Source organism: Phyllostomus hastatus, unplaced genomic scaffold (assembly GCF_019186645.2).
Source record: "Phyllostomus hastatus isolate PE091 unplaced genomic scaffold, TTU_PhHast_1.1 phas_scaffold_555, whole genome shotgun sequence".
NCBI lineage: Eukaryota > Metazoa > Chordata > Mammalia > Chiroptera > Phyllostomidae > Phyllostomus > Phyllostomus hastatus.
Genome location: NW_025334036.1, coordinates 3,896,473 through 3,918,903, shown reverse-complemented (window position 1 = coordinate 3,918,903; position 22,431 = coordinate 3,896,473). Strand labels below are relative to the sequence as shown.

Here is a 22,431-nt window from a genome sequence, read left to right as displayed (position 1 = left end):
ACAGCAGGTGACAATACAAGTCTCCATTTTTTTTCTGAATAAAAAATGTAATGCGTGTCCATTTTTTTGAGCTGTCACTTATATACAGTAAAACACACAAATCTTAAGTACAGCTCGGGACTTTTGATAGGTATTCACCTGGGTAACTACCGTTCCCACAGGCTCTTATAGGAGTGTCCCGAGTCACCTCCCCCAACCCACTCGCCGGTCACCGCACCGCCTCGGCCGGCCTCCTCAGGCAGGCCAGCGCCCAAGGCACACGGCAGGGCCGCCCCAGCCCGCCCGCCCGGCCGGCCTCCCTGGCTGTGGCGCTGTCCCTCTGCCCAGGAAGTGCCTGCCCCCGGCCGGTGGCCCCTGGCTACCCCCACGTCCCCTCCTCTCTTTCTTCACCCAACTGTGCCTTATCCTGTAAGCGATCTTAAACAGCATGAGTTCTTAGAAACTTCCCCTAACTTGCCTCTGCTTCTCCTCAGTCAGAATGTGCCCCTTTCCTCCCTCCTACGCACGTCCTTGCCCGGGGTGTAGTTCCTCTGCCCACTTAGCACGGCCCGCCCTGTCGTATGGGGGTCTGTGTCTGCCTCTGCTCGGTGAGGAGAGTGTCTGCACCCACATCAAGGGCCTCAGGACCCCTGGAGCTTCCAGACCCTAAGTGTGACCCCGTTCTGTCTGTGTCTCATCTACCACAGACAGACAGAGGTGAGCGAGGTCCTCATTTTGGCAAAGGCCACGTGCACTCCGTCCCCGGCCCATGCAAGCAGTGCTGCCGGGCATTCCAGGGAGCCGGGGCGCCTTCAGCTCGGACGGAGTTTTGTTTTTTGGGAAGTCACTACCCTGTCTCTGAAAAAAAAAAAAAGTGGGTTGGTTTCCATTGGTCTTAAATTAAGTCAGGACGGCCGCCAGGTAGATTCATAAAAGCAGCTGGCAGCCTCCGCCCTTCCCTTTGGCCCAGCTGAAGTTTCCATCCAGAGCAGAGAGGCGGCGAGGCGGGGAGCGGGGCGAGGCGGGCAGCGTCTCTGAGAGCCGGCTGGTAGCACTCACGCATCCCCTGGGGGAAGCCAGGCCTCTGCTTCTTCGCTCATGAGCAGGCTCGCCAGTGTGGGGGGCGGTGTGGCTAAAGACACAGGCATTTAGGAGGCACGTGGTGGGGGGGGGCTTAGCTAACCCACCAGCCTAGAGACAGGTAGCAGGGGGGTGGTGTTCCCCTGAGACACCTCGGCACCCCTGGGGGGCCCGAAGAAGGGAAGCGGTGCGATCAAAGCCACTGCCCCACGTTTGAGGGCCCTTTCTTCCCCAGAGACAGACATGGAATGGCTTTCTTTGGCAGCCAGCTGCCACCTGTTCCAGTGGGAACTGGGCGTCATTGTTTGCCGTGGGTTTGAGAGGTGCCTGAAACCTGGGGATGAGGTTGCGCCCATTCCAACACCAAGCCAGAGAGAGGAGTTGACTGCCTGTGCCCCGGTGCCCTCGCCGGACATCTCCCCAGAGGAGAAGGGCAGAAAGGTCCCCAGGACCTTTCCCTGGGTCGTGGTGGCGTCATCCTCTGGCTTTCCCTGTTCCTGCCTTCACTCACCAGAGTGCAGACCCCACCCGAGACGCCGACTGAAACGTGCCCACCGTTGTGGGTCCGCGCGGCCAGTTTCCTGCCCGGAGTCCCCCACTTGCCTTGGTTAGTGAGCCTTGGAGGGTCCCCTTCTCTGAAACCCCTTTGTGGGGAGGTATTAAAGAAGACCATTTTAAAAACTTGTCCGTTGCAGAAATTTTCCAAAGGCACTTTTTAAACTGGTCTCTGCACAACTGTGCTTCCTGGCGATTTCGGGTGCGGCAGAGCGAGCAGACCGACTTCGGGTTTTCCTCTCAAACAGTTCCCACTCCTTCTCCGTCACTGTCGTGCGTGTTCGCTTCCTGGCAGTAAAGACTCCCCTTGCTCCTATCTGCCCCCAGTGAAGGCCTGGAAGATGCCGTGTTTGTCACAGATGTGTAAGACACACTGCTTCTGCCCTCGTGTACAAGGGACACGGGTGTGTTTGATCATTAGGAGTGCTCTGCAGGAAGGCCCTCACGCAGATCTGACGCTGCCGTGTATGGCGTTTTGTTCCAGTCCTGGGGAGTGTGGGCCTCTGTGTGCGTGCCCTGTGGCCCGCTCCCCACCCTCTTGCCCCCCAGCCCCCCACCTCCCCACCTCCCTTCCTTGCCCCCTGTTGCAGTGGCCGTGCCCTCGGGGAAGCGAAGCTGAGGGCTTGGGTGGGGACAGTTGCCGTTTTCTCAGTCTTTAATACAACATCGTGCAAACACAGCTTCACACACTCCCTTTGGTTCAGACCGCCACCCCTAGGCCCTGCCTAGTTGGGAACTTTGGAGTCAGCACAGCTCAGTTATGGTGAGGTAAAGCTGAAAAGGATTTCATTATCTTGGGCTTAAATTCCTCTTAATTCCCTCTTGTTCCCGGAGACATTCCAGATCAGATTTAGATTTTTTTTCCTCCTTGGCTGAACACTATAGCTTTGTCCTTTTCAATAGGATAAACTTGTAATTGCCAAGAGTCTTAATACCATTGACCTGATTTTACCCATTTTAAGAACGTGCAAATATTTCCTTAGACGCTTGTGATTACAAGCTGGTGAGTGGGTCTGTGGCGCTTTGGTGCAGGTAGGTGTTGGGATGCACCAGACCCGCAGAGCGCATTTACCTGGAAACTTCATTGTGAGAGAGCTCTCGAAAGACGAAAGGCTCAAAGATCGTCGTTACCGAGACCGAAGACCGGTGGTCAGCATCAGTGAGGTCACCTTTCCATCTGACTTCATCTTCCAGTAGCTCATATGTCCGATGAGGTCGCCCAAACCCAAACTGCCAAGGGGAAGAGGTTGCGTTACTAAATCCAAGCTACTCGCCGTCCTCTGTAACCAGACTGGCCGAGGGCCCAAGGGCCCGGCTTTCCCAGGCCCGACAGGCTCCCCAGCACGTGGGGTTTCCGGTGCTGAGCCGAGGCGACCCCAGACAACCAGGGGTGGCTCGGCACCTGCTCTGTTGCTCGCCGCCCTCTGCCGTCAGACGGCGAGGTTCTGCCGAGTGGCCGTGCCGAGTGGCCGTGCGTGGCGGGCGGGGGCTGTGGAGGTTCGGTTTGACTCTCGGGTGCTGCCCGTCCGCACTGTCTCCGCTCTGGCAGCTGGCCCACCCAGAGGCCGTCCAAGCCAGGCAGGGGAGTGCCGCCGTCTCCGAGGCCTCCGGGATGGAATCGAGGTGACCAGGCCGGGTCTGTGGGGATGTCCGCCCCCTCCTGTAACCCTGTGCAGGTCGTCCCTTCTCCTGAGAGACCCCGCGCCCTCGGGCAGGAACTGTTGAAGAGCCCGAAACACTCAGAACCCCAGATGCTCGAGAGTCCTTGGTTTCGTTGAGATGGAAGCAGGTTCATCACCCATGTGCCATGTCCTGCTTAGAGCCATCGACCGCAGTTTCCAAACACTGACGACCATCCTGCAGCCCTATTCACCGTGACTGAGTTTTTTCGTCAGGGTTTACTGTGTCTACGAAAAAGAAAAGCAAAAGAAGCGTGTGCTACAACTGACTCCATCACACGGCGTCACACCCGGCACACGGGGACGGGCAAGAGGCTTCCCCCGTTGCTGAGTCGCCTTCCCGCCCAGGCTTGCCCGGCCCGGGCTCCGGGGGCCCTCGCGGCCCACCAGCCCTCCTGAACTTTACTTGTAATTTCGCTGAAACCCAGTGTGCTCTCCAGGGCCTCCCTGGGAGCAGACCCACTTCTGTGGGCCTCGCCAGTGCGTAGTTGACTGAAAATTGGCCCTGCGTCCAGAAGCAGGGAGCGGGCCACGGTGTCTAGAAAAGTCTAAAGTGTCCAAGCGTAGCAGTTTTTGTCGGCTTCGCACGCTCCACGGTCCCGCCAGTTCAGTGGTTCCCAGTCCTGATCTCAGACGGTCCCTCTCCCTCCGCCTGCTCCCTGGCACGTGGCCCGCTTTGTGCCGTACGTCGGTGTGTGCTTTGCCGTAAGGCGTGAGCGAGACGGCAAGCTGACTTTGCAAGCATGTCCTGGAGGGTGGCCGAGCCTGGTTTCTCAGCGGTCAGCGCCACATCCGTCCCGTGCCATGGAGGGTTGACGGCCGACTGTGGTCTACCCCGCATCCTCGCTGGAAGCGGCCGTGCGGGACGTGGTGGGCTTTGGAAGCACAGTCGTCTTCCACAGTCAGCAGGGCACCTTCCAAGCCAGTGGGACGGGGCTGGGGAAAGCACTTCCCCGGGTTTGTGAGGAAATCTGCCCCCTCTGCGAAATTCTAGGAAGGGAAGCTGTCACTGGCGCAGGGAGCTGTAGCCCTTGCTGCGTGGATTTTCCCATGCCCGGGTGAGGTGCCAGCCCACCCCACTGTCTGCTGGGCCTAGCAGAGCCCTCTCCCCAGGGCCACATGCCCCTCAGAGCTCTTCGTCGGCGCCCGGTGGCCGCCTACCACGCCCTGACACCCTGACACCCTGAGCCCTGGAAATGAGTCAGCCCGCTGGCAGCTCGGGAACCGCCCCAAGTCCCCTCCCTGTGTCAGCTCCTAATCACAGAGCCGGGCCTCCAGGTCAGCGTGGGCACGTGGCGTCAGGCCAGACGAGCTGCCATCTGAGGCGGCCATTGAGAGTCTGTAATCCGGAGCATGTGGGACACCCTGCTGGCAGGTCAGCGGTTCACCCGGAACCGCCTGTGGCCTGCAAAGCAGCAGGTTGTGTAGGTTTCCATTGTTCCACTAGGGACTGATGCCCTCGCCACAGCCCACCTGACCTTCCGGCGACACGTGGCACCAAACTCTGCTGGCGAGACCCCGAACTGGCCTTTTCAGCCGGATCACAAGAGCTTGATGGCCGCTGCTGCCCACCAAGTCAGGCCTGCGAACGTGGTTAAGTGTCAGAATGACCACTTAAGACAAGTGATAAAGGAGCTTGCAGAAAGGGAGCCGGTGCTGTGGCGGCCTGCATGTGAGGGCTTGCGTGACCCTGAAAGGCAGTGGGCAGGCGCAGAGGTCACTGTGAGTGTGGGCCAGGGAAAGCCGTCAGCTCAGCAAGCGCTCCTGGGAGAAACTGGCTCTGCTCTGCCGGCCAGCTCTGTTCGCCCGCAGTGTGCTGCTTTCTGCTGTGGGCCTTCGGCCAGCCCACCTGGGTGACCAGGTGACGGAGGCCTCCCTGGTTGGGCACGTTTCCTCACTGTTGCTGCTTTGCCCTGACCCCATAGCCACTCTGCTCGTGTCCCCTGGTTCCCGGGACCTTCGTGTGACTAGACTTGGACCGTCTCTCTCACAGTCCCCAAACATCTGTGTGCTGTTCTTTGCGTGAGCTTTGCGCCTGCCGCTCTCTCTGCCCTTTGCTCACTGTGCCCTGGGCTTTGTTTGCAAATGAACCCTGGCGCCATCTCTGGCCTGGTTTCCACAGCTGCCTCCCGGCCAGCTCCCCGTGCCATGATGTGGTGCGACAAGAGCTGTCTGATCTCAGGGGGAGCCCCAGGTCTTTAGCGGGGAACCAGGAGGTCATTATAGGGAGTTGCAAATTCCCTGAAAGGAAGAGTTTGGGCTTGATCCCCAGAGCATGTGGGGGGTGGAAAGGGAAGAACGGCTCTCGCTCCAGAGGCCTTTCAAGGTCGCATCGGTAGGTGTTGGTGGATAATGGAATGGCCTTGGGCTTTGGAGGAAAGGGCTGAATCACAGATAGCGCAGAGGTTACTGGGAGTTGAGAGAAGAACGAGTCATTGAGAGACAGCAAGAGGTCAGATGGGGAAGCTGCTTTCTCGGAAAGTTGTGTGGTTTAGGGCGCTCTGTGGGTTGGGTACACGGGCAGGTACAAACTAGAACTTAGGTGTGAGCTTAGGCCAGACTGTGCCGATTCCTCGATTCCTGATGGGCAGAAGGGCAGGGGGAGGAAGGCAGCAGGGGAGAGAAGCCTGATGGGAGAGGCTGATGGCCGGGGCGGGGGTGGCGGGGGGCGGGGCGCGGGGAGGCAGCCAGTCGGCCAGAGGTAGGTGGTAGGGAGGTTAGGAGGAAGACCAGGAGCCTCGCATGTCATGGAGGGCAGAGAAGCAGTGCCTTGAAGAAGAGGGGGCGAGACACCACAGAAAGTCCAGAGGGAGGAGGACTGACAAAAGAGAGGCCTTTGAGCTGGGCCAGAAAGGACTGGGGGTTTTTGCGGCGGGATTTTCAGTAGTAGGGTGAAAAAGGAAGTCAGCTGAGAGAAACCAGAGAAACAGGTGAGGAAACAAAAGCTGAGAAAGGAAGGAGAAAAAAATAGGAAACCAGAGGAGAAAGCCAAATTGCGGGAAGGTTTCCCCCGGAGTGAGAAGGTGAGGGCAGAGGCCCTGCGGACAGGGAGGGGGGAGCCAGGGAGGGGGGAGCCGAGGCCCACCTGGGCTCAGATGCCACCTCTGCCCCCTGCTGGCCGGGTGACTGTGCCTTGCTGCGTCTGCTTCCTCACTTGTAAAATAAGAGTGCTAATCTCATAGGTTCAGGATGAGGATAAAAAGACAGCACATGAAATGACTTACAGGATGCTTGGCACGTGTAAGACTTTAATAAGCATAGCTGCTATTATTACAGCTATTTTTATATCGATGTTAATACTAGCTAGATAGTTGTATACATGAAACAGGTCATACAGTGTACCCCAAGTTCATGCATTTGAACATCAGTAAGACCTCAGTGGATGAGTGGGTAAAGGATATGACTAGGGAATTTCCACAAGAGGAAATACTAGTAACAAACACAAAATCATGTGCACTGCCTTGGTAACAAAGAAACTTTTAAAAATGAAACATTGTTTGGTACTCAGAGGAAATTAGGGCAGTTGTATCAATATAAAATTGATACAGTGTTAGTCAAGATAGCATAGTTTACGCTACGGTAACTAATTACCCCCCAAAATAGCTAGTGTCTGGGACTTCCATAATGCAGTTTACATTCATTTGCATTGGAATTATTTATTAGTCTATATCCCATGATAAACTGCAAAATAACTTTATTGTATAAATAATAAAGTTTCATCTGGCTGGTTCAAACTGACCTGACGTGAAGGAAGACTGAATGTAAAACACCTCGTCCTTCATAGCTTGGAAAGTCGCAAATACTTTATTGCTAGTAGTGAGTGTAAGTGCTGACACCAGCCACCGTCCTGCGCATTTGTCTTCTGCATGTAAAGAGAGATGGACTTTGCTTTAGCAGGACTTGCTAGAGCCTGCTTGTCGCTGTGGTGTCGTGATGCCCTCCTGGTGTGTGGACAGGAATGAGGATGTGGGACCGCAGCTGCTGGGGGTTTCACAAGGGCAGGGTTGGGGACTGTTTGAGGAAATACTTTCCTGCCTTGTCACGCCACGGGAGAAGCCACGGGAGAGGATTGCCGTCTGGGTGGGGCTGAGCCCCACCCACCCACAGCAGCCTCCCTCAGCCTTTGGAGCCAGGGGAGCTCCGGGCAGCTGTAGCGCTTGCTTCCGCTTACATTTCTGTTCGTGGCTCAAGCAGTAGTGGCTGCATTTCCCCGTAGTTCTCTCTTTTATCTTTTTCTCTATTTTTACACTTTTTAACATTTTAAAAAATAGATTTGTTTGTTTGTTTGTTTGTTTGTTTATAGACAGAGGGCAGGGGAGGGAGAAAGAGAGGGAGAGAAACATCCATGTGTGGTTGCCTCTGACGTGCCCCCCAGTGGGGACCTGGCCCACAACCCAGGCATGTGCCCTGACTGGGAGTCGAACCGGCGACCCTCAGTCCACTGAGCCACACCAACCAGGGCTTTAATGATTTTTTTATTGTATTTTCCCCCCGCAGCTCTCTCAATCGAGGTCATAGTAGAATCTGTGACCTTGTTTTTTCCTTCAGCGTCAGCCTTGCTGTCAAAAGGCTCCTGTGTTACCAGAGTAAATGTATAATAGCTATGCATGTCATAAGCATCCTTCACTCTAGAGCTTATATTTATTTCTCAAAAACAGGTCATACATTTACATTAGAAGACTTCCCCAGCCACCACCCAGCTCCCTTCAGCTACTGTTTCCAGTTTCTTGATTGCAGAAACAGCAGTTGCTCACACACAGGCACACACGCTTCTCCTTTTATTGCACAACTAGTAGTGCATGTGCCGTGTGCTCTCCTGCACCTCGAGTTTCTCCGTGGAAGAGCACTGACTCTCCAGTAAGATCATAGGAAGAGCTTCTTCCTCTTAAGTCTCGCCTGCTTAGTGTTATGCAATGGGCTGTCATCTGTTTAACCAGTTTCCTAGATGGAGGTATGGTTTATTTCTAATCTTTCGCTTCCCAGTGCTGCAACAGGTAACTGGGTGTTTGCATGCTATGCACCTGTGTCAGTGCAGGAGCCGCCAGAAGTGGAGCCAGCATCGGAGGTTGTATGTGTGGGAAATTTTGTTGCCCAGTGCCCTCGGCTGTCCCCACCCCCCCCCACATGAGTGTCTGTTTCCCCGAAACCTGGCCAGCAGTAGGGGCTGTCCTACTCTGTGATATCTGCCTATCTGGTAGGGGGTAGAACTGTTTTCCTCACTGTGTGTATGTCTCTGAGGAAAGGTACTGGGCCTCTCTTTCACATTTAAGAACCATTTTCCTTTCCTTTGTGGTGGCCCCTGCCCATTTTCCGGACGGCCGTTGGTCCTTTTCCTCGTCATCTGAGAGAAGAGCCCTTTGTGTGCTGGGCAGTCAGCCCTCTGTGCTGGGAGTTGCAAATGTTTGTTCGCCGTTTGTCCGTTGTCTCTCGGCTTTGCCCCCGGTGGTGTTTGCTCTGCAGAATTTTTAAAAACGTTTGCATAGTCAAATCTGTCGATCCTTTCTTTTATGGCTTCTGGGATTTCTGTTTTCCTTAGGAAGGTCTTCTTTGTAGGATTATTTTTTAAAAAATCTAAACTTTCTCCTAGCACATGTATGGTTGCATTTTCTATTCTGAAATGTTTTGTTTGATCCCACTGGAATTTATCCTGGTGGGAAGTGTGGCTCCAATTTAATATTTTCCTAGATGTCACCCCTTGCCCCACGCCATTTGTTGGACAGTCCATCATTACCCCGTTTGCTGGCACGCCATCTTGCACTCGTGCTGAATTTCAGGAGGTATGTGTGCATATTTCAGCCTCTCCTGGCCTGTCCATAACCCTGAATGTAGACACTGTTCGCTTATTTGTAGCTCTTTACGTAGGCTTCACTGTGGACAGTGGGGTGGTGCTAATCCCCCCTTCACGACTGTCATTCTCACCACCTTTTGGGCTGTCATGGCTGCTTCATTTTTTCCACGTGAACTTCACAGTGCTTGTTTAAATCCAGACGTAAACATCCTGTTACTGTATTGACTGTATACCAGTTAGATTCACAGATGCTGAGTTTCCCAGCGCAAGTTCATTTCTCCCGGTCTCCTAGGCCCTGAAGGGCGGTGTAAAATGTTTTTCTTGTCTCCTTCTCCTAGGGGCGCGCTGCCTGGGGACAAGGGAGGACTCGGGGTTTGGCTGTGGGTTATTAGCAAGGATCTCTCTGTGCACATACGGACTAGCAAAAGATGAACTTTTTTATTGTTGTTTTGTTTTGTGGTTTTTTTTTGTTTTTAAGATTTTATTTATTTTTTTAGAGAGGGGAGGGAGGGAGAGAGAGAGAGACAGAGACAGACAAACAGACATCAATGTGCAGTTGCTGGGGGCCGTGGCCTGCAACCCAGGCATGTGCCCTGACTGGGAATCGAACCTGCGACACTTTGGTTCGCAGCCCACATTCAATCCACTGAGCTACGCCAGCCAGGGCAAGATGAATGTTTTTAATGACGTATGTTAAGAACCCATCTTTTCTCTGACTTCATTGCTTGCCATTTTGTGAATTCTCTTCTGCACATCAAAGAAAGGCCAGATATGTGCTCACGGTGAATGCCAGCGTCTTAACCTTCACAGTCATCTCCTGATTAGAGTGTCCGCAAAGGGCACTCCATGTAGACAACGCGGGAACTCCCCGCTGGATGTTCGCGCTTCCCCGCCCCCGGAACAGCAGCAGATAGGATGTGCGTTTCCCGCGCTCGTCGTCCCTCCCCCCCAGCCCAGCCCCTCCCCCCCAGCCCAGCGGGGTTCTGGAGGTAGTGCTGGGCTTGCCGAAGGGCAGACCGCTGACGTGTGCGTGCGTGTTCCCCAGACTTGGGGGAGTGAGTGGGGTGGGGGACACAGGGACACATCGAAGGTGTTCTGCGTGCTGTGCATCGGCGTACAATGGGCGACCGAAAAAAACTACTTATAAATACTGTGTATTCTTCCATGTTTAGACTTCAGTCACCTTCAACGTACTCTCCATTTGATGCCATACAACTATCGAGACGTTTTTCTCACTGCTCAGAACAGTTTTTGAACTTGTCGATTTTGATGCTTTTTAGTGCTTCTGTCATTTTTTGTTTTACCTTCTCTACATCAACAAAATGTGTCCCTTTGAGGACTCTTTTCATCCTGCAAAACAAAAAATACCGCTCGGGGCAAGATCGGGTGAACAGAGAAGGCGGGGCATGGGGGTCGTGCCATTTTTTTAGTCAAAAACTGCTGAGCACTCAGCGCAGTGTGGGCAGGTGTGCTTGTAAATCACCGACATGAAACGGGCAGACCCGTTAAAAGAGTCTGCAGAAAAACTTCACTGAAGCCGAGCACAGCCTCTCACAACCACACCAGCTGGTGCACTGGTCCAGACGGGTTCCTAGGACACTCACCTAGTGGGGGGAGGCTGTATGTACCACAAGGGGCTTGCCCTCCAGAAGATAATCCCTTTTTTTTTTTTTTGGTCCCCGTTTGTATGTCCTGTTTTGTTAGCACTGATGGTTTTTCCAAATCCATAACTTCACCGCAGGAAAGGGGAGGCCAGCAGCAGGGCCTTCTGCGGGCAGTCCGGCCGGCAGGTGGAGTGAGGGGCCTCTGGCCCGAGCACCTGGGCCGTGGGGCTCCAGGAGCTGCGATGCCTGCTCCCAGTTAGGTCACCAGTGTCCGACTGGCTCTCAGGACTACTTCAGTGAATGGCATTTGTTGGGTGGAACCCTGGAGCCTCGTCACGAACTCCAGGCCCACGTAAAGCATCATGTGCGACCCGGGTTGAGACACACGTGGGCAGAGGGGGCTGTGCTTCCGTCAGTGTATGAGGAGCCTGCACGCTGTGTCTGGGACGGGAACACGGTGGGACCAGACGCATTTAAGATGTGATGTAATTCTGAGGCATTTCAGCCGGTTTCCTCTGAACTTTGTGATGGAGTTTATCTTTCCTTAGAGCAAAAAAGCATGGGTTATTTTAAGTGGTCTTGTTGTCACTCAGCCGTGTGCTGTGCTCTCTAACAGTTGGGTTCCGTAGCTCACACGGTGGGCCGCAGAGGCGCCAGCTTGCCCTCGTAGCCTCTGTCCGGTGTTTAGACGCCAGTCACCGGAAGAGATGTTTTCTGTCTCTGCCATGCGGCCACTTGTAGTCATTTCAGGCAAAAACAAAACAGTCTCTGCACTGGAATTTTCCTGTGCATAAAAAGCCTGCAGTTCAGGAATAGAACATCTAGCAACGACAGTGAAACGTAATGTGTGACAGCTGCGAAGAAGTATTTGCCTGCAGTGGGGAAATGCTGTGTTCACAGCCTATTTCTGATGAGCCTGTTAATGAGTGTTTGGGAAGCTGAATGCGCCACTTGTCATTTGAGATAAAAGGTCCAGGGTGTTTGTTTCCGAGGTTAATGATGTGGCCGTTTCCCAGGCTCAGCCTTGCCCCAGCAGGACTGGGGTGATGCGGTGCAGAGTCCACTCCACGTGCACGCCACATCCGGCCTTCTGAAAAGGAGGGGCTTGCAAGGGGCTATGTCCTAGCGGGGAAGGGGGAGTCCAGGGTGCCGGTCTCACGAGGAGGCCTGCGCCTGCCCTCCTGGCTCCAGGTCCGTCAGGCTGCGTGGGGTCTGTGGTGGGAGCAGCAGGAAGGAGTCCTGGGCCCCAGGCTTGTGGAGGGGAGCCTCTGGCAGGTCAGGACCCAGGATGAGCATCTGCAAAACGTTGCCCTGGACTCTAAAGGATTTTCCCCATCTCTGCATTCTCAGCTCCCCTGTGTGCACACGAGCTTGCACATGCTCACACATGCACACACATGTACACACATGCACACACGCAGGCCTGCAGCTCAGGCGTCTGACTTCTGACGCTTCCATGAGCTCTGTTCCCAGTGTGCCACCCCCCCCACCCCGCCTCTGCTGGCGCTCATCCTGATTGGTTTACTCTCACTCACGAAGGTGGGGTACAGTGCAAGCCCCCCAAGTCACACACCTCTCACCTTTCCCAGAGCAGCTCCATCCTCTCGCTGTCGCTGTCGTCTCTCTCCCAGGCCTCGTCATCTTTAGGGGGACATTCAGTATGATTTTATTAGTGTTCCGGCCTCATCATAGGAATACTCAAATGTGAGTTTTCTCATTAATTACTCTCAAAAGGGTCATCTGCAGAAAAACTGCAGTCCCATCAAGAAGTTGGTTACAGTTGTGCAAAATCATGTAAAATCAAAGAGATGCTGTGTGTGTGTGTGTGTGTGTGTGTGTGTGTGTGTATTGTTTGTGAATGATGCCAAAGAGAAGCCCCAGCGAACCCAGCGGTGGGTCTGGAGAAGCAGGTTTGATATAATGTGCCGACAGTTGATCAGACAGGACGAGGTAGACGGGACGAGGTGAGGGGAACCAGGAACAAGATTAACTTCCAGTTGAGGGCACCGATGGCAGCCTTGAGTGTGACACAGAAAGAAGAGTTCTGCATGGGACTCAGAGACCGGACCTTGAGTCTGGACCTTGTGACACCAGGCGAGTCCACACTGTTTTTCTCGTCTGTAAAGTGTGGGCAAGGCCACTGCTCAGAGCCGTTGGGGGACCAGAGGACAGACGTGACATGACTAGCCCCGTCCTCGATGCAGGGACTGGGGCTCAGAAGCGTCCCCCCTCTCAGAGGACCTTCGGCTCCTGCGGGCTACTGTCACAGGACGCCACAGGCTGGGGGCTTGCACTGGAGCCTGGAAAGTTCAAGGTCAAGGTGCCAGCAGATTGGGTTCCTGTTGAGGGCTCTCTTCCTGGCTTGCTTTGTCCTCACGTGGTGGGGAGAGTGAGCTCCGGTCTCTCTTCCTCTTCTTAGAAAGGCACCAACCCCACCACAGGGCTCTGCCCTTGTGAGTTCACCCGGCCCTAATTACCTCCCAAAGGGTGCACTTCCAAATCCCATCCCATCGGGGGCTGCAGCATCAGCGCGTGAAGATGGGGGGACACAGACTTGCAGTCTGTGATGCGCCCCGTCATGCCAACGCGTCTCCCGCCCTCCCCCCCCACCCTGCCCGTCCCGTTCTTTCCCGCCTGTTACCCACTCCTTGGGGGCGTGCACACACTAAAGAGGCTTCTGTGGGGACATGTTTTCTGGAACAGATTCTGCTGAGCCAGTTTTTGATTCCACGATTAGTCTTTAATACAATACTTAACATTTTTTATCCAGTTTTTTCCCCTTTAGATTTTACTACAAAGCTAGGAATCAGTTTTTTGTCTGTATTCTATATTACTGACCACAGCTTATGCCGTAGCAAGTTCTGTTGTGGCCATTATTGCCACTAGGTGCAATTCTCTGGGTTAAATTTTGCAAATCTAAGTGCTTTTGTGAAAACTAGATTCTATTAGTTTTCAGACAGTGCTAAACCCTGCCACGTGCGCTTCTAACCATTGCCAGTTTTACTCAGATTCAATTCTGCCACTAACAGCCATTGGGAAACAAACAAGAGAATGATCATATGTATCAACTAATCAATTAAAAAAGTGATTAATATTAGAGATAGAGATGGCAGCAGAGACAGTGGAAGAAAATGGCCCAGTAAGGGTGTTCTGTATCGCTAATCACTGAGAACATGCAACTCAAAACCCACCTCTGCATCCCTCTGATCAGCCCCTTCTCCAGTGAGTCACAGTCCGATAGTCAGAGTTTGTTGTCCCCTCGGAAACAAACCGGAAACGCCAAGGAGGACCGGCTGCAGGCATGTGGTTTGCAGGGAAGGGCTTCCCAGGAGTGAGAGCGCTCTGTCTCAGGCTGAGCCCCTGCACACGTCCTACTGTGCGCCGGCCGGTGCCGACTTGGTAGAGGGGTACTTGGGAGAACCAGGGAATGGCAGCTAAGTCTGGCTTCAGCAGCTTTAAAATGGTTTGATCCACAACCAAGGGACCTGGGTCCCGTAGGGAAAAATGGTCGCCCAGAGATTTAGGGCAAAGATGATGAGCATGGGTCACAGCAACCGTCTGTCCTTGCTCATGTGTGTATGGAGCGGTGGGGTGGGAGGGGCCCAGAGTTACCCCTGCGGTCTTTCCAGGGGCAGTTCTGTTAGTGTAGCCAGATGTTGGCCATAAATAGGCTCAGAGGATGAGGACAGACTGGCCTCTGTGTTGTGTTGTGGTCTTGCCGTTTTCTCAGTGACGAGCACTTACTGGCCACCGGCCACAGCACAGCACTGGGCAAACCCCCGTGCGGTTAGCAAACTGGACAACATCACCTCGGCCTTTGGGGAGTTAGGACTAAACGTGCCCAGATGCTGATCCTAAGAACAGCTTTAAAAAATACGTGTAGAAGTGCATGTGGATTAGTGTAATTAGAACCGGGCATTGAAACGTGTAGTGAGCTGTGAAGTTTTACTGTGGGACATAAATACCCCAGCGACGGAGAGACGCTCCACGCTCTCCAGTGGGGCCCGTCGAAGTCGTGCAGGTGTCAGCTTTCCCCAAGGTAGAATAATTATGTTCTGTATGTTTCCAGTTAGAAATCCCACGATTTTTAGAGATCAGGCCGCTGCTATAGTTCATCTGGAAAACAAAATGGCAAAAATCGGCCAAGAAACACTGAAAAAAAGAGTGGGGGAGCCCTGCCCTCTCCAGTCTGGAAATCCTCCGTGGAGCGGCCCGAAGGAAGCGGGGTCACGCTGGCACGCAAGGAGCCGCGTGGACCGCTGGACCGGGGCGGAGAGACACAAACGGGCCCGGCTGTTCCACTGGGCACTCGGCGTGTGTTTAAAGGGACAGTTTAAGTAAGGAGGGAAAGGGTGGGCCATTTATGGTGGAAGGACAATTCGTTGTGAGGAGAAAATGCATTAGATCTCTGCTTCCCGTCCTTTACAAAAGTAAGTGGATTTAAGGGCACTGTAGTTTTCAAGCTTGTAGGAGGAGTGGAAGGGAATATTGGGGAATATGTAATTGGGTGTTAGACTAGGTCTTTTTAAAACTAAGTGCAAAACACAAAGGTTTTAATAGAAAAAACTAGCAAATGTAAACACAATGTATACAAGTTATGTAAGACAAAAGATAAAATTAAGATATACAAGAGACTGAGCGAAAACCTTTGCAACATACTATATAAAGACTTAATGTAGAGGTGATAAAATGATACCTACAGAGTGAAAGGAAAAGTAATGGAGAAATGGACAAAGGACACAGACAGACCATTCACAAAAGAAATACAGTGATGAATAATTAATGAATTGGAGAAATGCAAATAAGAAACTTTCTTCTTTTTTTTTCACCATAGATTGGATCAAACATAAGAAAACACATTGAAATGAAATACCGTTTTGTTTTGTTTTGTTTTTTTGCCTGTCAAAGTGGCCCCAATGTAAAAGGTTGGCAACACCAATGACTGCTGAAGGTGAGGGAGACAATAGGTCATTTTAATGCACAATTGGTGGGAGTGCCCCTTGGCCCATCTGTTGAGGGAGGCAATCCAGTGATCCTCTGGGCTTCGAAAAGCGCACAGCTCCCTTTCCATTCGCAGCCTCCGGGCCCACTCCGTGGCACCCCTCCTCGCAGGGTGATCAGGTCCCAGCCCCTCACCTCACGGCGCCAGGTCCAGGAGGTTCGGGCAGACGCCCCCTGGGCCTGTGAAGGGCCAGGCCCCGATCTGACGGCATTCCTCCGCTGCAGCCTGCCAGCCCAAACACGCCACCGGACAGCCCGCACTCAGGCGGGGCGGGAGGTGTCTGCCTCCTGGTGGGCAGATGGGCTGTGGGGACAGGAAGAGGTGGGGCCTGGCAGCTGCGTTTTCAGACACGCCACCACGCAGGTAGTGAGAGTCAAGCCTGTTCCTCCATGAACATTTCTCATCCCCTCTCTTAAGTGCTTATGTGTTTATATAAATTCCAAAGTTTTCCATTGTTTTGGTCCGTATTTCCTTTCCAACCTAAACCAAGTGACTAGGCACGTATTCTGGGTTTTTTGTTTGGTGTGTGTGTGTGTGTGTGTGTGTGTGTGTGTGTGTGGTCTGTGGGTAAGTCACATAAACAACACATGGAAAAACCCCACCACAGAGAATTCTGCCCGCAGTTTCAGTTTTGTCAGCCCTGGGGTTGTGTTAATGTGAAATCAATTAAAAACAGTGCTTGCTCAGTAGGTGGTACTGCCGTAAAATTAAAGATCGTGGGACTTCCCCAGTGCACCGCTGACCTCACGTGCACTGAGACGGCCGCAGGGGGTCCGGAGGCAGCCTCTCATCCACACACACACACACACACACACACACACACACACACGTACACACCTTGAGAACTTGACCGCAGCCCAGGCTCAGAATGGGGCCGGGTGCCCTGGGAAGAACACAGCACCTGGGCCCCAGTCGTGCCGCAGCCAGATTCCCCTTGTTATGGCGATTATCGTTTCGTAAGTGCGAGGTCTGTCCAGAAAGTATCCAGCTGTGTGCTGTGGAAAATAGAGATATTTACTGAAGAAGACACAAGAAACGTTGTACAGAGGACAGCGACACCTCAGTCCCCTTCAAAGTAGGCACCTTGGGACCTCACACAGCTCGCCCATTTGCCATCAGCTGCCCCATCGTATTTTCCTGAATCTCATCGATGGTCTGAAATCTCGTCCCTCTCAAAGGCGACATTGGTTTTGGGGAAAGCCAGAAGTTGCAGGGTGCCAGATCTGGGCCCTGAGGGGGCTGAGTCACCTGGGTGATTTGAAGTTCTGCCACAAACTCGGCACGAGAGGTGATGCAAGAGCGGGCGTGTTGTCGTGATGAAGCTGCCAACCACCAGTCGCCATGGCTGCGGCCTCTGAATCATCCAAATGGTTCCCTCAGCGGAATGTTCAAACTTAATGCAAAATTTGATGCAGATTCGCTGCTCTCCTCGCTCAGTCATTTTGAATGTGACAGTCACACAGTACACGTGCTCACTCAGTAGCACCTACCGCCCCCACTGACTAGTGCAGTGAAGTCCTCATTGTTCACGCATGCGCGTTCTAGTCCGCTCTCCTGGGCTGCCAGGTCACGTCCCCGCCACGTACTCTGGTCCCATTACATTTACAACGGCTGGGCTTCTTCCGGACAGCCCCCGGTGTATATCTTTGTGTGTTCGGATTTGCTGTGCGGGTCGGCTCTGTGCTCAGGCAGCACGTCCGCCCCACGTGCTCACTGGATTGGATGAGCGGGCCTGGCACCCACGGGCGGCAAGAGGAGTGTGCTTGAAAAGGGTCTTGACGTTCGCCGAGCCACCCGGGGAACCGGGTCAGAGCTGCGCGCCGGGCACGTCCCCCCTGGAGCCCTCGTTCAGTTTCTGGGCGCACGCCCCACCCCCCCCACCCCCCGGGTACCGTGTGTCACCCAGGTCCAGAGTCTGAAGCCTTTCTTGGATCCTGTGTCTCAGTCTCCTGTAGTGTGCAGTCGTCCAATTGACACGGTTTTCATTAAGATCGCTCTTTGTTCTTTTAATCCACCCATCCTTATGAATGTCTCCGCCTGCTTTCCACACGCCGTGGCTCCCACTCTGAGGTTAGCACCGGTGGGTCACGTTGGCGAGCGGCTTCACGCCCTTACGTCTTAAAATGCTCTTCCCCCTCCTCCCCGTCCCCAACGAGGAAGCTCCTCTGGGAACCGGATTGCTTGAGGTGACAGCTTCACATCTCTTCAGTTTGCATAGGTTTAATGAATTACGCCCCCATCCAAAAAAAAAGAAGTAAACCTGATTTAATTTAAGAAGGGCATCTGGGATCACCTGGTCTGACAGAAATGACAGGCACGACTTGACTAATAGCTTAAGGTAAACGACTGATAATAACACAGTGCCCACCACTGTGATGTAACACAGAGATGAAGGGTCGATGTCGTCACCACTTTATATTGCGTGACTCTAGTTTGTGTGGGATGCACACCCTGGCCAGCCGTCCGGCCTGGGCTCAAAGCCGCAGAAGAGAAACCAGCAGCAGCTCGGTACAGGGGATCCATCCTCTTGCACTGTGGTCTGAACTGCAAACATTTCCTAACTGTAACTTGGAGCGCCTCGTTTTCCCAGTAATTAGCGTGTGGTTTTCTTGTTTTCTATGAAGAGCCAGTCATTTCCTGCTTTCACAAAGGACAGTTGTGAGGGTGACGTCATGCCTTGCCCACGCTAACCAGCCTTTTCCCTTCAGTGATGCAACAAACATTTACACCGCTCTGTCCTTCCGGTGTATTCCCTGGGGCGCACCGTGCCCCGCTTCTCCTGACACGTGCACGTACAGGGCACTCAGAGGCTCTTGGGAGGGTCTGCAGCCCTTCCCACTGTAACGGAGCAGCTCTGGGGATGGCGCGACCCCTGCAGCCGTGGACTGTCTCACCAGGGGAAGGCAGAGAAGCGACCTTTAGTGAGTGTCAGCTCTGCTTCTGTTTTTACAGACCTCAGCTCGTTGGATAATGAGGCTAACCCTGTCACGTAGCACGTGTTTAAAGCGTATCACTTGCTTTCTTTTTATTCTGCGTTGTGGAAGTAACCCACGTGGAATTACTTAACTCCCTGAATTTGACATCCTGTCCATGTAAGCATGTCCTGGTTGACTTCTAAAGCTGATCTGCTGCGGGGTATACTAATACATGGGGACAGCGAGTAAGTCGCCGCATGGATGTAATGCGTAAAAGTCTCATTTATGTGTAGTGCGGAATTTGTCAGAAGAAATCTTAAACAGTTTTAAAGACTTTTGCTCAAAGGTTTTTTCGTAGCATTATTCAAGGAATGTGGAGTGCAAATTGACTTCTGGTCTCCTTCTTTCTTAGATACATCCCCCCGTTGATCTGGGGGAAGAGCGGGCACATCCAGACGGCCTTGTATGGGAAGATGGGAAGGGTGAGGTCGCCACACCCGTACGGGCACCGGAAGTTCATCACCATGTCTGATGGAGCCACTTCGACCTTCGACCTCTTCGAGCCCTTGGCCGAGCACTGCGTGGGAGGTGAGCGGGTCGGGGTTGTGTGATTGGGCCAGCGTTTGGGGAAGGAGCACCAGTCAGTGGGGGAGCACTGGGCACGCACTCGTGCTGCCGACTGTACCCAGGGCCTGGTGGGAGGTCTGCTGAGACGCCTCACTCAGGAGCGCCTGGCAAGGACTAGCTCCAGCCTGTGCCTGCCAGTCCCCGGGGACAGCTTAAAAGCAGTGTTGCCTGCCATTTTTAACTGTCTTGTGAGAGCGTGGTGTAAGGGGACACGGGAGAACTCGGAGCCCAGGCGGCCCGGGACCAGGCCTCTGGCTTGATGACAGTGACAGAAGCCAGACTGTTCTGTGTGCTTTGTATATACTGTCACCTCATTTAGTCCTCACCGGGACGGTGCCTCCTTACCCCTGCGCTACTGATGAAGGGCCTGCCCTGCAGCTCAGAGAAGCAGCGTAGAGTGGTCCTGTTTGCTGGGTGACAGCAGGTGACGAAGGCGCTCAGCACCCTCTGCTTAGGTTCCTTGGACAGGCAGACCCATTAAGGTCGTATTTATCAGGCAGGGGTCCGGGACCCCCGTTTCTCAGAAGCCCCTCCCGTTTCCATTGCTCTGTCCAGCCTGCACAACCCACACTCCCAAAACGCTGCACAGCGAGGACTCGGTGGAGGTGGAGTTAGGTGGCAGCCCCTTTTAAATGCCGCCCCAGCCCCACAAGAACACGTCCTCTGAGTTCTGTGGCACGCAAAGGAGGCACCAGTTTGTTTGTTTTTTTACGGGAGCTCGGTCAGTATCTATGGGTGGATTCCAGGAACAAAACTCGCAGTCACTTAAAGCAGTAGAGCCGCTGAGTAGCTCATGACGAAGGTTTGGCTGTGTTCACTCCGTCTGGAATGCCTGTCCCTGACTTGCATGGGGCTGCCGCCTCCCTGTCGTTCAGGCCTCAGCTCCGACGCCACCTCCTCAGAGCGCGGCCCCCGCCTCCCCTGCCTCCCCTGCCGCGTCTCCTCCCCAGGAAATCCATCACGGCTTCCCGCTTCGGTTCCTCAGGGCGCCCGCCACACTTTACCTTACCGCGCGGGTTCTTACTGTCCGCCTGCTGGAGTGGGAGGCTCCCCAGAGGCCGGCACGGCAGGTTCCCAACAACAAACGGTCACAGAAGGAATGAATAAGAGACGGGTCAGGAGTTCACACTGTGTTTATAAGTCTTGTAGCTGATCTTTCAGATATTGATTCCTCTGCCCTTTCCACTGACACGTTTTTTCTCGTTTCTGATACTCACACTTCTTCTACCACGAAAGCACAAAATCTAATCTAACCAGACTGCTCTTCCCGCCAGGACGGGGGTGGAAAGTTGAAAACGGGACGGACGCTCTTCCCCAGAGAACCGCGGGGGAGATGTGTGTTAAGCTCCCCGCTCCTGTTTCCTAAGCCGGGGCCGGGTAAGGTGCCCGCTCGTAGTGTCGCTGCCCGCGGGACCCAGCCCGGATCTCTTTCTCCGCCCTGCAGATGACGTCACCATGGTCATCTGCCCCGGCATCGCCAACCACAGCGAGAAGCAGTACATCCGAACCTTTGTCGACTATGCCCAGAAAAACGGCTACCGGTGTGCCGTGCTCAACCACCTGGGCGCCCTGCCCAACATCGAGCTGACCTCGCCACGCATGTTCACCTACGGTAAGCAGGGGGCGTGGCCGGGGGAGTCCCCCTGCTTCTGTGCCCACCGCACGTGCCCTGTGACTTCTGCCTGCCTTTCCTCCGTGTCGGCCGTGCGCCCAGCTGCGAGGGCTGGTGGGGCACATGGGTGGGCCCTGTGACCGCCCCTCTCACGGGGGCAGAGCCTGAAGCTCACAGCGGGAGGTGGACTTCCGTTTCTACACCGAATGCCATTATTAACTTTCAGTTATTGTCGCTTTGTGATGCGGCTTAATATCCGACAGCATCACCCTGACCCATTGCTTCTTTAGAGCGTGCTTTTGTCTCCCTGCCTTTTTTTCTCCCGGTTGAGCCTGAGAATGGGTTTCTCAAACTCTGTGTTGAGTTTCTGTATCAGTCAAGATGGACTGGATTATGCTGTAGACACCCCCGGCGCCCACTCTCAGTGCTTTGGAAACAAAGATTGATTTCCTCCTCACAGTACACACCCATCCCATGTTGGCTCGGGGTTCCTGTGTCTCCGTCATCACTGTCCTCACACAAGGACCCGGGCTGATGGCACAGCCGCCGGTTGGAGCTCGGCCCCCTCCCAGAGAGCTGAAAGGAGCGTTAAGCTTCAGCCTGGAAATGGTAGGGGCCACACCGCTCACCGTCCATGAGCCAGGCCCGATTTCACGGGGTGGGGAGAGGCAGTCTCCCCAGGGGGGAAAGGTCAGTTTTGGTGAGCTCGAGCACAGCACACCACAATATGTATTAGGAATTATAATGTTTACATTAACTTGGAAAAGTTCAGTTTTATAGTATTTACATCTCTTGTGCAGTAACATGGTGTTTTCCTTCAAGTCTGCCTTCACTTCCGCCGTAAAGGACTCCCGGTCTCCCGGTGCAGGTCAGCGGCTGTGCCCGGGGCCCTCGGGCACCCCGCGGGTTGAGGGCCATAGATGCTTACAGGTCTACACATCCCTTGTTTCCTCTCCAGGGTTTTTTTTTTAACTTTTTGCTATAGAAGTGTTTAAAATACACAAAAGAGAGAGAATCCTAAAGTGAACCCAGGGAGACCCCTATGGACCCACCGTTCGACCTCAACAATTGCTCAGCTGATGCCAGTCTCATCTCGGCTCCCCACCAGCCCCTTCCTGCGCCCCCGTTTCAAAGGCGGTTGGAGCAGGTCCCAGACAGCCCATGGTTTCACCCGCAGCTGTGTCAGCTGTTGTAGCGAGGGACGTGAGGACACGCAGGCCCTCGGGAGACGGTCGGTGGGCTGGGACCACCACGGCCGAGTGCCGGGGTCTGGGTGGCCAGGAACGCAGCAGCTTATTTTCTCCCCGCCGCCCACGTTCGGGGTGTCGCAGGTTTGGTTTCTTCCGAGGCTTCTCTCTGGGGCTCGTGGACGGCTGTCGTCTCCGTGTTGTCACGGGCGGTTGTCCCGCTGCGCGTCCCTGTCGGCCTCTCTGTGCCTGTGTCCCAATCGCCTCTCCTTAGACAGCCACCGGTCACATGGGACTGGGCCCGCCCTGACGACCCCGTTTTCCCTTAGTCCCCCTTTGAAGGCCCCTCCTCCCTCCCCGTGCAGCCACAGTCTGCATGTGCTCTCACTCCACGTGACCCAGA

The 22,431-nt window shown here is 54.1% G+C and overlaps 1 protein-coding gene across 5 annotated transcripts in view; it reads left to right on the top strand.

The window, feature by feature from the left end:
• ABHD2 (abhydrolase domain containing 2, acylglycerol lipase) overlaps window positions 1-22,431 on the top strand; it is a 60,926-nt gene that overhangs the window by 20,836 nt on the left and 17,659 nt on the right. For all 5 annotated transcript variants that reach the window (XM_045824740.1, XM_045824741.1, XM_045824743.1 and 2 more), the window contains 2 exons: window positions 19,015-19,190; window positions 20,674-20,841. In XM_045824740.1, the coding sequence (XP_045680696.1) occupies window positions 19,015-19,190; window positions 20,674-20,841 (344 nt within the window). The remainder of the gene's footprint in view (window positions 1-19,014; window positions 19,191-20,673; window positions 20,842-22,431) is intronic.